The sequence below is a fragment of the Papio anubis genome, chromosome X, assembly GCF_008728515.1.
Source record: "Papio anubis isolate 15944 chromosome X, Panubis1.0, whole genome shotgun sequence".
NCBI classification, from domain to species: Eukaryota; Metazoa; Chordata; class Mammalia; order Primates; family Cercopithecidae; genus Papio; species Papio anubis.
In genome coordinates this window covers 123,509,810-123,524,940 of record NC_044996.1, presented here as the reverse complement: position 1 = coordinate 123,524,940, position 15,131 = coordinate 123,509,810, and the positions used below count along the sequence as shown (strand labels likewise).

The 15,131-nt window shown below is 47.6% G+C and overlaps 1 protein-coding gene across 3 annotated transcripts in view; it reads left to right on the top strand.

The window, feature by feature from the left end:
• The window catches only part of SMS (spermine synthase), a 99,012-nt gene that overhangs the window by 36,014 nt on the left and 47,867 nt on the right, over window positions 1-15,131 (top strand). The window contains exon 1 of one of the 3 annotated variants that reach the window (XM_003917490.2): window positions 6,287-6,583. The exons of 1 other annotated variant lie outside the window; for it this stretch is intronic. In XM_003917490.2, the coding sequence (XP_003917539.1) occupies window positions 6,535-6,583 (49 nt within the window). In that variant the 5' untranslated portion in view covers window positions 6,287-6,534. Of the gene's footprint in view, window positions 1-6,286; window positions 6,584-6,668; window positions 7,078-15,131 lie in introns of those variants that run through there. One more of the 3 variants, XM_031660474.1, reaches the window with a different exon arrangement.

Below are 15,131 nucleotides of genomic sequence, written 5' to 3'. Positions count from 1 at the left end.
AGGTTTGTGGAGTCTTAAGAAAAGTGGAGACACTTTGGGACAACTAGGCAGGGCGATCAGAGTCAGCAAGGTGAGGGGGTAAACAGCCTGACTCCTGAGCCACCCGCTTGGGTTCAAGTCCTGGCTCTCCCACTTTCTAGCTACCTAACCTCTTTGTGCCTTGGTTAACCCATTTGTTAAATGAGGATAATTTCACCTACATCTTAGAACTATTGTGAGCATGAAATAATTTTGTATTGGAAGCTGAAGAAGCTATCAAAGCAGGTAAGTGTTAGAGGAGCCGGCCTCACCTTCCTAGTGGCCCAAGAAAGATATTTACCCCAGGGCATTCTATAGGCTTCACTGGTGAGATGTCTTTCCTCTTAGGCCATCAAATATTTAGAATTGTTTTACTTGCCCAGTCATGATGGCTCACATCTGCAATCCCAGCATTTTTGGGAGGCAAGGTGGGAAGATCTCGAGTCCAGGAGTTCCAGACCAGCCTGGGCAAGATAGTGAGACTTCGTCTCTACAGAAAATAAACAAAATTAGCCTGGCATGGTGGTGCATGCTTGTAGTCCCAGCTACTTGGGAGGCTGAGGTGGGAGGATCAATTGAGTTCAGGAGTTTGAGGCTGCAGTGAGCCAAGATAGCACCATTGCACTCCAACCTGGGTGACAGAGCAAGATCCTGTCTCAAGAAAAAAAAAAAGAGTTTTTTAACTTAAACTTTATGGTGAAATGAGAGAAGACCTGAACTTAGGGGTAGTGGTGGTCTTGGGGCCAAGACAGAGAAAAACGTTTCTTTCAATCTCTACAGGCACTTGTAACACTCGTAAAGTGCTGGGCCTCTGGGTTATAGGATTGTCCCCACCTGTCCGCACATCTCTGGGAAAACCACAACCAGGTAGCTGGTTTCCCAGCAGCCTTCATTTTTGCTTTTTTTTTTTTTTCTTTTTTGGCCAACACCTCACTTCAATTCCCTCCCATTAGGCATTTACTTGAAATTTTTGGGTGATGAAGCCTGCTTATTAAAAATTTCTATACAGCTTTACCTTTCAAACTTGGTGTGGCTATAAGCTGCTTCTTTTTTTTAAAATTGAGGTAAAATGAAATAACATAGAATTAGCCATTTGAAAGTGAACAATTCAGTGGCATTTAGCACATTTACAATGTTGTGCAACCATTACATCTGGTTCTAAGACATTATCGTCACCCCAAAAGGAAACCCTTACCTATGAAGCAGTCACATCCCCCGTCCCCCCCACTTCCTGTCTCTATGGATTTACCTATTCTGGACATTTCATATAAATGGAATCATACCACAGATTTTTTTTGTGACTGGCTCTTTTCCCTTGGCATAATGCTTTTGAGATTCATCCATGTTGTAGTATACCTCAGGACTTCATTCTTTTCATGGCTAAATAATATTCCATAGTATGGCTCTACTACATTTTGTTTATCCACTCATCTATTGATGGACATTTGGATTGTTTCCACCTTTGGGTATTGTGAATAACTGAATAATGCTGCTATAAACATTCGTGTTTTTGTTTGAACACCTGTTTTCAATTCTTTTGTGTATATACCCAAGAGTGAAGTTGCTAGATCATAGAGTTATTCTGTTTAACCTTTCAATAAACCGCCAAACTATTGTCCACAGCAGCTGCACCATTTTATATTCCCGCCAGCAATGTTTGAGGGATCCAATTTCTCCGCATCCTTACCAACACTTCTTTTCTGGTTTTTAAAATGTGTTTCTTTATTTACTTACATATAGCCATCCTTGTGGATGTGGAGTGGGCTCTATTGTGATACAGACTGCTGTTTGATTTGGCAGTGGTGCTTTTGGCTTTACTCTGGAATCTCCTGGGTTTGTATTTATTTATTTATTAACAATCCCAATGCCCAGGCTGTACCTGGGGCCAATTTCCTCAGACACTAGGGCTAGGCCCAGGCAGTGGCGGTATGTTTAAAACTCCCAAGGTGATTCCAGTGTGCAGCTGAAATTGAGAATCTCTGTAAAGATCCTAGCCCCCTCTTGCTTATATACTTTTTTTTTTTTGAGATGGTGTCTCACTCTGTCGCCCAGGCTGGGATGCAGTGACCCGATGTTGGCTCACTGCAACCTCTGTCTCCCGGTTCAAGCTATCCTCCCATTTTAGCGTCCCAAGTAGCTGGGATTACAGGCGCCTGCCACCACGCCTGGCTAATTTTTGTATTGTTAGTAGAGATGGGATTTCACCACGTTGGTCAGGCTGGTCTTGAACTCCTGACCTCAGGTGATCCGCCCGCCTTGGCCTCCCAAAGTGCTGGGATTACAGGCATGAGTCACCATGCCCGGCCTTACATACTCTTTTCAGTCAAAAATTTAAATAGTGTTAAAATAGCTGGGTGAGTCCCACATTCATCTGAAAAAATGGTGGGGAGTGATCCAGATCTGTGTCACCACTCTAACCCTAATAGCTAATGCCAAGTGTTTAAGAGGGGAACTGACATCACTACAGCGGCACACAGGGGCCGGGGAGGCAGAATGTCTCCAAGGGTCCCAAATGAACTGGTGGAAAAAAAAAATTGTATATATTAAAAAAAAAAAAAGAAACAAAAGGCTACTGGCTTTGATGGCCGGGGCAGCTGTTAAGGACTGCCAGCCCCCATCAGCTCCCTCACCCGCCCTGCAATGAAAGTTTGGGACAGCAGCATGATGGGTGGCCTTACAGTGCAGGCCAACAGTCTATGGATATTTCCAATTAGCAGCTCAGCTACCCATCCACTGCCACCACCACCACCTCCTCCTTTTTAACAGAGGGCTCTTTTCTGCTTTTGACTTCCTTCTTCCCAGTACACACTTGCTCACTGTGTAGGACAGTGTGGCTCTTTCTCTAAATTTTTAGAAACTCTGTTGCTGATGTCCAGCTTGGCCTGTCTGCTCAGAAGCAAGTGGGCCCATTTGAAAGGGAGGTTGGGACAGGAGTAATACTCAATACTAGCATTTTGCTAAGTGGGTCACCAAAGCTTTCACCCTAAGCCTGGACTTCATCTTGCTGTCTATATTGTCACTGCACTGTAGCCACACACTCCCAAGAACACACCTAGAGTTGAACAAGCAGTTTTCTTCTCCTTGCAGGCGGAGGAAACACATACCATGGGAATAGAGGCGGTGATGGGGCGGGGGGTCTCAATAAGAGGGTGTGAGAAAGGACGACTTAGAGGATTTGCACCTGGGTATGTTAGAGGCACCCCGGCAGCGATAACCTGTCAGGTGAGAATGACCCCATATGTCAAGTGCATCTGAATGTGTGTTTGGAGTTCCCAGCATGGCCAACCAGAGAGTCATTCCTTATCCATGGGGAACATCTGAGCTTCTGGCCTGGCCAAAGCAGTGTGGGTCCTGAAGGGGATTGAGGCCCTTTGTTTAGGGTAAATGAAGGTTGCCAGGTTGTTAGGGGGAGGGTGTTCTCCTGTTGAACCCACTGCCACTGGATCGTCCCCGTATGTAAGTTACCAGTAAACTCTGTCTCTGAGTCTCTTCTTTGGCCCCTTGAACCTGGTGCCATCCCTACTGAAGTTAATAGGCATCTGACACGACACTGTGTCAGGTGGTTTTGGGGAGCGTTTAGGGAAGCCAGGCGTTGCTCTGGATTGGAAGCTGGTGCGGGGGGTGGGGGTGGGGGGAATTCTATGATTGGATGGTTTAACAAATGTTCTCTAGAAGCAGAGAAAATTAGAGCCAGACTACAGCTGTGGTTGGTAAAGAAGCAGCAGTCACTCATATTAGCCAGGATTGGGGGCTGAGGTGGTGTTTGGTCACATTTGTGGTTTGGACAAGGCTTATGTTTTCTCCGTGTTCAGACATGATTACAGAGTGGTCTTGTTTGTGTTTTGTACCCTCCTTGTCATAGAGTGGCCTTGCCTGATGTTGGTGTTCTCGGGAGTTGTTTCTGTTCAACAGGACACCCAGGCACAACTGTGAGTGCCTGGCCAGCTCCGTGAAGGCAGGACTGCTTTACTCTTTCTCAGTCTTACTTTTCTGGCAAGAGCAGTCAGCGGCAGGCTGCAGGACACGAATCCACGATATCCACATTTTCACCATTGGCAAGACTGTCTCAAGAATGCAGGCTCTAGTCGGACTAGGGTAAATCTAGTCTCTGCTGAGTCTTTTGTTGCAGGACGAGTTGCTGACGTGTCTGATAACAGCTGTGCAGTATTTAAGACTCTGCACAGGATCCACTGGTCGACTGTAACACAATTACCACAACAACATGATTATTAGTCCTGAAACAGGCCTGGAAGCCAAGGGCCTAGATTATAAAACTCAGGTAATGAGAACATGTTCCCAAATCCAAATAGATACTCACAGCTCAATTGGAGTGTTTAAAAGAGGCCTCGAGCAGGATTATGTTACTGGTAAGTAGGACGTGCATTGGGAACATCCTTGCAATAACTCCTAATGTTACCCCAACAATGTTGGTTCCATATCGAGGCCAATTTAACTCTGATGTTGTGCTAACATCATGAAGCATTTGTTGTGGTTTTTTTGTTTGTTTTTTAAGACAGTCTTGCTCTGTTACCCAGTCTGGAGTGCAGTGGCATGATCTCGGCTCACTGCAACCTCCACTTCCTAGGTTCAAGTGATTCTCATGCCTCAGCTTCCCAAGTAGTTGGGATTACAGGCGTGTGCCACCAAGCCCAGTTAATTTTTGTATTTTAGGTGGAGATGGGATTTTACCATGTTGACCAGGCTGGTCTCCAACTCCGGGCCTCAAGCAATCCACCTGCTTCGGCCTCCCAAAGTGTCAGGATTACAGGCATGAGCCATGCCCAGCCAATGACGCATTTGTTAAACTCCACTTTTGTTACGGCTGTCTGATAAGTTAAGCAAAGCATCTCAGGATTTTCATCCCTACTTTGTACCTTGCAGGAAACAAGGTGAGGTACAAGTGCTGGGGATGAGATTTCAAGCCTGAGGCCTAGGGCCACCTGTGCTGCCAGACACAAGCTGCAGAGCATAACCAGCTACATAGTTTGCAGGCCAAGTGCAAAATAAAAACATGGGGCCCCTCGTTCAAGAATTAAGAATTTCAAGATGGCAACAGAGAATTAAACCAAATGCAGGGTCCTTTTGACGTGAGGCCCACACTGGTGCTGAGTGGGGAAAGGCACACCTGAGGCCCATGGAGCCCGACTGCCCCTGCAACATGCAGGACAAAGACAACTCTATTGTCAGTGACCTGACTCCAGAGGAATGGCAAGAAGTGGAGAACATCCTAGGAAGAAAGAGGAGCTGCAGACTGACATAGATAACTGAAGGATGAGAATTGCAATAGCTAACAAAATTGAGAACCTAGGACACACAGAAGAAAGGAAGACATGCAGAATAACAAACAGGTGGCCATGGGTAGACAAAAATTAATGCAGGTCCTAGAAAAAGATCCAGTTCTTAACAGAGAAAGGTCTGTTCAACAGACCCTTGTTGAACACTTGTGAAGGCACTGCCCAGTTTTTGTAGAAGGGTGAAGAACTCAGCAAAACAGCTGTTGCCTGGGGGAGAGATGAATTTAATATCCAGGTTCTTCGTTGCTTTTGTGGAGGCCCACGAGTTCATTGATTTAAATTTTGTCTAACCATTACAGCAATTCCTGTGGCCGTGAGAGGCACAAAAGCCTGACAGGATGATGGAGGCATTTGCCCAGGGATGTTGTCAGTGCAATAAAGAATACTTTTAGTTCAGACGCTCATGCTCTCTCCCCTTTGCCATTATTTTGTTGAACAGCAGCCATAACCCCAGTGTCAAAAATAAGCCCACCGCAAAGGCTATTGCCATGAATAGAGGCGCCAGTGATGGAGTCCTGCTAGACGAGGAACTCCGGAGTCCGCAGTTTCCTAATTCAATATTAACAGCAATGCTGTCCTCTTACGGGCTTCTCCCTCTTTCTTATTTTGCGTGAAAACGTAGACAACGTAAATGCCCAAGCGCTTTCTATTCAGTCCTCAAATGCAAAGCAGACCCTTGCTAATAATGGTAATAATCCGAATGGGTTTAACTGCAGCATTGTAAGAAAAGCCAGGCAGTACTCTTAGACTACAGGGGTGGATCTCATTTGATTTTCCCGACTCCGCCAGGAAATAAGAGGGGCCTTGGCTTGGGGAGAGGTGTGTGGGGAAGCGTAGGGGGTGGGCCCCCCGGAAGTCCTGCTGCGCTGTTTAAACCTAAGGTGACCTAACGGATGGCGGGAGCGGCCGCGCGAGCCTTGGAGCAGGGCGCGGCCATTGGTGACGCACGCCGGGGAGCACGGCGCCCACGTTTCCACCATTAGCGAGGCCTCACACCCGGCGCTCCAAGTTCGGGGCTGGAGGCGTCCTGGCTTCCTCCCTCCCGGAGGCGGGACCGGCCCCGCCCCCGCGCCCCGGGTCTCTCCCGGCGGCCCCTCCCACCTCCTAGTCCTGGCCTCCCCGGGCGCAGCGCACTCCCCGCCGGCCGCAGCCTGACACGCCGCGCGGCCCCTCAGTCTCCCGCGGCCGCTCCCCCAGGCATGGCACAGGGCCTCGCCTCACTATGGCAGCAGCACGGCACAGCACGCTCGACTTCATGCTCGGCGCCAAAGGTGAGGGCGCCCGCCGCCACCTGCGCGGCCATCCCCGCCGCTCCCGCCGCCTGGCGAGCTGGGGCCGGGGTCGGGCGGGGCGTGCGCCGCGGGCCGAACAATGCGGGCGGCCCGCGCGGCGCCGCAGTCTCCCGGGCTGCCGCGCACAGCGCGCTGCGGGGCCGCGTGCACCGGCGGCCGGGCGGAGGCCGCGCTCCTGCTCGCGCCACGCTCGGTCCCGGCCGCAGCTCGGGGCCTGGAGGGGCAGTCCCGGGTGCCCGCCAGCCGCGCCGCCCTTCCGGGCCCTGGCCGTCCACCCGCGCTCCCACGCGGGCTCGCCGCCTTCGCACTCCCGCTCGGGGATTCCCCGGGCTGCCGGGCGCGGGCAGACCCCCCATGGGACGAGGGTTGTAGGGATTGCGGCGGAGCGAGGCGTGACCCGCGCGGCAAGCCCGGGCTGGGGGCGTGCGCCGAGCGGGGCTGCCCGCGCGACCTTTTCCTGTTCTTGCAGGCGGGTAAATTTCCCTCTTGGGGGCGGGGGTTTCCCCTCGCAGGGAGATGGGGCTGTGGAAAGGTCTGCGGACGCGCAGCGCTTGCAGAATTCTCAGCCGACTGCGTAGGAGACGGATACCCCGGAAAGGAACTGGGGGACGGGAAAAGGAAACGATTATTATTATTGGGGGTGGGGAGGCATGAGGTCTGGGCGCGGGAATCGTTTACACCCCGAATCGGGGAGCTATCAAAAGAGTCCGCCGGGCGCGGTGGCTCACGCCTGTAATCCCAGCATTTTGGGAGACCGAGGCGGGCAGATCACGAGGTCAGGAGTTCGAGACCACGCTGGCCAACATGGTGAAACCCCGTCTCTTCTAAAAATACAAAAATTAGCCGGGAGTGGTGGCGGGCGCCTGTAATCCTAGCTACTCGGGAGGCTGAGGCAGGAGAATCGCTGAAACCCGGGAAGCGGAGGTTGTAGTGAGCCAAGATCGCGCCATTGCACTCCAGCCTGGGCGACAGAGCAAGACCTTGTCTCAAAAAAAAAAAAAAAAAAAAAGCCGACCAGAAGAGAGAGGCCTGCTAAAGTCGGAACTGTGTGCAGGAAATTTGAAGGGGGGTGATACTTTGCAGGCTTCTTTTCTCGGGATGCCTCTGTCGTGGGGGTGGGAGTCGCGGGAAAGATAGAACTGCCCTTTCTTTTTCTGGTGGCTTTTAAACCTGTGACTGCCGCAGACTTGAATCTGCACTTCCCATAGGTTCCACTTGGAGTGTCTCGCTCATACCTTGGTTTTCCCACAGTTTTCCTCGAATTGGATAGAGCAGGCTTTTCTCTTACCATTTTTAACGCTGACTTTTTCTTTCTGAATTTCTGAGTACTCACTTTGCATTTTCTCCCTCAAATTTAAAGGATCTCTGAACGCGCAAGATTTAGTAAAGACTGAGGATTTGGAGCAACACCTAGGTTTGAGTCTGGCTTCTTCCTGATGGGCTCTGCGTGTGACCTTTGGTTTATGTTAACCTTTCTGAGTCTTCCCCGTCCATTAAAAAGAAAAAAAAAAAACCATGTACACCTGTTCGGGTTTTTACTCTTAAGGGAGTAGCTGTGGAGCACACTGTAGGGTTTTAAAGCAATATCAGTGTATTTAGGTGGTCTGAAGTGACTTGGAGAAAACAAAGCATGTTAATTTTAGTCCCCACATTTCTTAGGTAAGGATGTAGGGCAGGGAGACTGCTAGAGATAAAATGGTGCTTGAGTGATGGAGCTGAAGAGCCAAGGTTTCATTAATTACCCTGCCAGTCCTAGGGCTGAATGGTTAATGAAAGCTCTGGCATACTGAATTTAGCGGTGAGGAGAAATAGTGTATTATGGTCACCCAACTAGTAAGGGGTGAGTCTGGGAAGTGTCCCTGTTGTGAGCACCTTGTGAACACTCACCTGTATTTATCGTCCATGGATTTTCTTAACTTTCTTTTTTTCCTCTGAGATGGAGTCTCACTCTGTCGCCCAGGGTGGAGTGCAGTGGCACGATCTCAGCTCACTGCAACCTCCACCTCCTGGGTTCAAACAATTCTTGTGCCTCAGCCTACCAAGTAGCCAGGATTACAGACTTGAGCCACCATGCCCAGCTAATTTTTGTAATTATTTTTTTTTTTTTTTAGTAGAGACGGGGTTTCACCATGTTGGCCAGGCTGGTCTCAAACTCCTGGCATCAAGTGATCCGCCTGCCTCAGCCTTCCAGAGGGCTGGGATTACAGGCATGAGCCACTGTGTCCGGCCTGTTCATGGGTTTTCTTTTATGCTTTGAGGAGGGTGATCTCAGCATGGGGCCCAGAGACTCTGGCACTTCCCTTTGTCCTTAAACCTCCTTGGCCAAATTTAGATTTAGCCTCTTGAAGTGTTGGTTCACAATGGGATGTTTTTGTTGTTTTGTTAAAGTGGGAAAAAAGCGAATGAAGAAAAACTAAGAGATTTTTAACACTTTGGGCTGACACTGTCCAGGAGAACCATGGATCCCTAGTGTGGGAGGCAGGAGGAGAAACTGGCCTTTTCTAAATTGGAAAGGTGTGGAAGTGGCATCTTAATAATTTAGTTGTGCAAAGAGGAAGTAAAAAGATTGATGATAAAGACGTGTGTAGAGCAGAATAGAACCTTAAGAGGGAAAGGTGAAACATAAGCTGTTAATATTTTAATTCCCCATCTGTTCTTAAAGATGAGAAAGCTTTGATGGCAAGGTGAACATTCTAGAAAGAAATATTACGTGCGTGGGAGGGTGGGGAATGTGTGTATGTACGCATCTGTCAGACCTTGAGTCATTACAAGTGTTCTGGGCATAAGAACTCCAATTCATATTGTATTCTCTCCCATCACTTTATTTGGGGTGAAGCACGTCGACCTTACTGTCAGTATCCACATTTGAAAAATAAAGAGATCGTGGCTAGATTGGGATCTAAGTTCGTGTAGTTTTTAGTAAGGGGAGCTTGGTGAAAAATCGACTTGTGAGGTCTCCAAAAACATTTAATTGATAATGAGTCAAAAGGCATTACTCTTGGCATGTGAATATTGGACGTGACTCAAGGGTGAGTCAAATGCCTGTGGAGCCTGGATTCATGTTCTTCTTTTCCCCGTTTGTCAGTAATCCTTTCTAATGTTCCAGTTCCATGATGTGATTTTAGTGGAATTAAACTCGAACCACTTAGTTGTTATGTTGTTACTGTGTTGGGAGCGCAGCAGCCACCAGCCCACCAAGAGCAACTGTAGATGGGGCTCGGTGGTGCTGGTTTAGTGTTCTGGCTGATGAGGTGTAACCCAGGACATTTTTATTTTTGCTTTTAACAAAACAACTCATCTGTGGTCATCTTGTAAGTGAAGTATTGGACTCTAAGGACCCTTGAGCCCAAAAACCATTTTGTGACTTAGCCTGAGGCTAACAGGAATAAACTTGTCCCATGTTTAGATAGTGTAGGCATATCTGAGCTGGTGGAGGAATCCTGGTCTGTTCCTAGCCCCATGTGCTAGGCAGGATGCCTGGGTATCCAGAGGGTGAGTGAGAGGCCGGGCGCGATGCCGCATGCCTGTAATCCCAGCACTCTGGGAGGCTGAGGTGGGCGAAGTGCTTGAGCCCAAGAGTTCAAGACCAGCCTGGACAACATGGGAAAAACCTGTCTCCAAAAAAAAGCCAGGTGTGGTGGGTTTTCTGTACCTGTAGTCCCAGCTAGTTGGGAGGCTGAGGCGGGAGATCCCCTGAGCCCAGGAAGTCGAGACTGCACTCCAGCCTGGACAATGGCGTGAAACTCTCTCAAAAACAAGGGCCAGGTGTGGTGACTCACGCCTATAATCCCAGCACTTTGGGAGGCCGAGGTGGACAGATCATCTGAGGACAGGAGTTTGAGACCAACCTGGCCAACATGATGAAACCCCATCTCTACTAAAAATACAAAAATCAGCTGGGAGTTGGTGGCCCTTGCCTGTAGTCCCAGCTACTCTGGAGGCTGAGGCAAGAAAATTGCTTGAACCAGGGAGGTGGAGGTTGCACTGAGCCCAGATTGTGCCACTGCACTCCAGCCTGGGCTGCAGAGAGACTCTCAAAAAAACAAAAACTCACACACAAAAACGGTGGTGAGTGAGTGTCTATAGCCTCTTCTCGCCATGTTGGAGTGGAATGTCTCTAACAGGCCAGCCAGCTCTGAAAAGGTCTGTCAATCCCACGTCCATTTTTTCCCCTGGGCTGGGCATATCTTTTGAAGGCAGACCTCCACCAGGGTCTGCATCCTGGAGACAGCTCTGGTACATGGTAGATATTTGGTATATGCCGATTAAATAGATCAAATTTATGTTACGGTAAAGGTGGAATGCTGGTTCACGTCAATTAGGGGAAAGTGAGACACTCAATTACCTTGTAGAATTATGAGGATGGTCCTGAATTCAGAAACATGGCAGATACTGTTAGGTCTGTCCTTTGGACCATTGCTATATGATTTGTGCAGGGAAACAAAGTGATTTGTGTCGCTCAAATTCACAAATTTTATAACAAATCTTGTTTAATAATTTAAGAACAGAAGGCTACTTGGGAATTATGGGCTTAGCAGAGAAGGTTTGGGGTAGGGGGTTCTGTTGTACCTTTGACCCGCATCAGGGAAGCCTGTGGACCTCTTCTCAGAGTACGAATTTTAAATGCATACAATAACCCAATTAAAAATACCGTGTTAAAAATACAAAACCCCCAGATGTGTGGTATGGTAACATGTGCTTCACTTCTCCCCCACTCCCCACCCCCCAGTCTTGCTCTGTCGCCCAGAGCTGGAGTGTAATAATGGCATAATCTCACTGCAACCTCCGCCTCCCAGGTTCAAGCAATTCTCCTGCCTCAGCCTCTGGAGTAGCTGGGGTTACAGGCACGCACGCACCACCATGCCCGGCAAATTTTTGTATTTTTAGTAGAGACGAGGTTTCACCATGTTGGCCAGGCTGGTCTTGAACTCCTGACCTCGTGATCCACTCTCATTGGCCTCCCAAAGTGCTGGGGTTACAGGTGTGAGCCACCGTGCCCAGCCCATGTGCTTCTTTATTAACACATCAAATAAGATGTAGCAGCAAGGCTAATAACTTTCATAATCTCAAAGTAGACCTGAGCAAAACTGATATTTAACAAATTGTTAGGCAAGGAGAAAAACCTGATTTTTGTGACAATGACCAGGTGTAGTTGACAATGTGTGATTTTTGGCCTCCAAGCATAACTGAAGAAAGTGCTAAATTTCTATTAGTGAAAATAAGTCGGCCGGTCGCAGTGGCTCAAGCCTGTAATCCCAGCACTTTGGGAGGCCGAGACGGGCGGATCACGAGGTCAGGAGATCAAGACCATCCTGGCTAACACGGTGAAACCCCGTCTCTACTAAAAAATACAAAAAACTAGCCAGTCCCAACTACTCAGGAGGCTGAGGCAGGAGAATGGCATAAACCCTGGAGGCGGAGCTTGCAGTGAGCCCAGATCGCACCACTGCACTCCAACCTGGGCGACCGAGCGAGACTCCGTCTCAAAAAAAAAAAAAAAAAAAAAAAGAAGTCTGTGTGGTTTTTTTTCCATTCAAGTTCACAGGTCCCCTGAATTGTATCCACTGACTACTTGGGCATCCATGGACCCCAGGTTCAGACCCCCAGGCTGGGGAGGGGGAGGACTGAGGCAGCCTGTTCTGTAGATTGTGTGTTCCTTTTAGGGGGTGTAGGTTTTCACCCAAGGCCAATGCTGGAGGCACATGTCCCTAGTTCCTCTTCAAAAAACAAAAGCGGCTCTTTGAAATCTTTGAAAACATAAAAGTTGTACTTAGTAATTGCCACAGGGGCTAGGTGTTGCCCTGAGTGCTTTGTGCATTATTTTAGGTAAATCCTCAGAATAACCCGTGGTAGGTCTTGTTCTCCCTATTTTAAAGACAAATAAATAGGCCTACCTGAGGTTTTTTACTTTTTGAGTGGCAGAGCTGGAATTCAAAGCCATGTGTTTGATTGGAAGGCTGGTTCTGCTTCCACGATTCTGAAGCCTCGTAGTTTAAGGCGGTGATTCTCAATGTGGGTGCTTCCCTCTGTGGGTGACATCTGGCAATTTCTGGAGACATTTTTGGTTGTCACAACTGGGGAGATGCTACTAGCATCTAGTACGTCCTGCAGTGCACAGGACAACTCCCCAACAGCATTGACAGCCCAAAATGTCCTTAGTGCCCAGAGAAACCCTGGTTTAAATTCATACTAGACCATTTGGATCAGTAATTTGGATGACAGATCATCAGCAAAATTTCCCTGGTCCTTCTTGGAAGTGTCAGTTATGCCCACAAATTGTTAGGCAGGGAAGGAGGATGGGCCCTGTCTTTCTCTAAGGTTGGCACTGGGGTCTGTTAGGAGCTTGGTCATCGCTTCCTACTCAACTGAGCCTGTGGTTTGAGGTGACCTTCCCTCCCTGATTTCCTGAACCATCGCCCTTTTTAACTAGCTCCCACGCTCCCCTGTATTTGAGCTGCCTTCTGGTGGAAGCATGTCTTCTTTGTGTGTTTTAAATAGCTATAACTGTCTAAATAATAAAACCTAAACAATGTAGTTCAGATTGCATTTAGCTTTCTCAAGAGTAGAGAAAGCTTCCTTCCTCCCCCTCCTTCAGCATTATTATCCCGTCCCACTATACTTTAATCCTCCATTGTGATAACACCGCAGGCGCAGACGCCGTTGCTTTAACAATGAAGCCTTTCGGGGCTGATGACTGGGAGTGGGGAATGCATGCTTGGGCCCTACTCTACACGGACTGAATCACAGTTGGTGGAGGGGGGTGAGTTCCTGGATTTTGCATTTTTAATCATCTTCCTCACAGTAATTCTGTTGCTGATTAAAGTATGAGAACTCCTCTAGTAGGTTCCTCATTTAAAACAACAGCAACGAAAACTTGTCCGAAACCTTTGGCACACCTACCTCACTCAGCCCAACCAGTCAGCCTAGTCAGTCATTAAGTCCTGCAGCTTCTGCCTGCCAGTGTTCTCAAATTTGTTGCTCACCACCTGTTCCTTACTTTAGTTTCCTGGCTACAATCTCCCCATTTGTCTCCATTTGGGGATGGGCTCGATCATTAGGAACACAACAGGATCCCTGTCCTTTTCCCATTTAAAAACCCTTCCGTGGGTCCCTGTTACCCCATGGATGAAGTCTAAACTCTGTATCAACACATACACGGTCAATTTCTACCGGGTTTTTCCTCTTGCCCCAATTTATTCCTTGTGCTTCCCAGTAGCCAGGAAGCACCTGGACTCAGGATTTGACAGCTTTGGGGGAAGACTTTTTGTGTGCTTTACATAGGAATTCTCATGCGTTAATTGTGTTTGAAAATATTTTATGGACTGCTTCCGGGAGATCCCTTGTTGGCATTGCCTGCCTTTGGCATGCTCTTTTGCTTTGTGACTTTTTTTTTTTTAAATCCTCTTGTCCCAACTCTGCAAAAGATTCTTAATTGCACAGATTATGCTCCATATGACTCCAGGCTGAATAACCTCACGTTTCGGGGAATTAGTTTTGTGAGCTTGCCATTAAAAAATTGAGTAAACCATAATGATTCTTTTTAGATTGTAGTTTCCAAGTCATACCGATTTCCTTAAACCTATGGAGGTAGCATATGGTAAGATTTTAGTTTCCACTTTATATCTGTAATCCTCATCTAGTTCTCATTGGGTAGTTCAGTATTGTTTAAAATGCTTTGGAAGGGATGATAGGTGTTTAAGAAATTGACTCCATGATCAAGGCACTAGGAGCGACCCCCATCCTTGCTAACAAGGGAGGAGTACTTTTTCAAGTAATCAGAAGCCCTGCGTGAGACATTCTAATTTAATAACCGGTAGTCAGTCAATCTGTCTCTCTCTTTTTTTTTTTTTTTTTTTTTTTTTGAGAAAGTCACTTTTGCATTTGCAGTGGGGGAGTTACCAGTTGGGAATCTTCTCATCCTCTTAGTATGTACTTTACTCCGTTGTATTTGAATTGGCAGTTTCAGGCCTTAGCTACCTTCTCAGGAGATAAAGATTAAAATGCTGTGTTCTCTAATAGCTTTAAAAAGTTAGAGCTTTTGATTTTGGACTTGGTATCCAGAAGGTTTGAAATTATGGGCTTTATCATTTTAATTGTGATCACCACAGTTATACTAATCTTTCACATATAAAGATTAGTTATAAAGTTACTGATATCTGTCTAAAAACATCAATAAAGTTATTACTGAGTTTAGTTTTTGGAGTCTCTGCATATTCCAGGTGTTTTAATTCACTATTTCACTGCAGTTGTAACCTAAGCCTGCTGGTGTGCGCTGTGGCTCCGACCACCATTTCGTGGTAGTTATAGACTCAGTTCTTTTCAAAAGTCAGGAAACCTCCTCAATTGAATCTGCAAACCAAGTATGTAAACCATGCACAAATGCTCTTGAAAACCCTCACAACTAGGCACTTTTCCAGACCCCAGGAAAAACAGCTCTGTGGCCCTGAGGTGTGGTGGGCCTGGATTTCATTAAATTGACACTGTCATCTGTGTTCCGGAAGGAGCCACCGAGCTAGGTAGTGGTGAT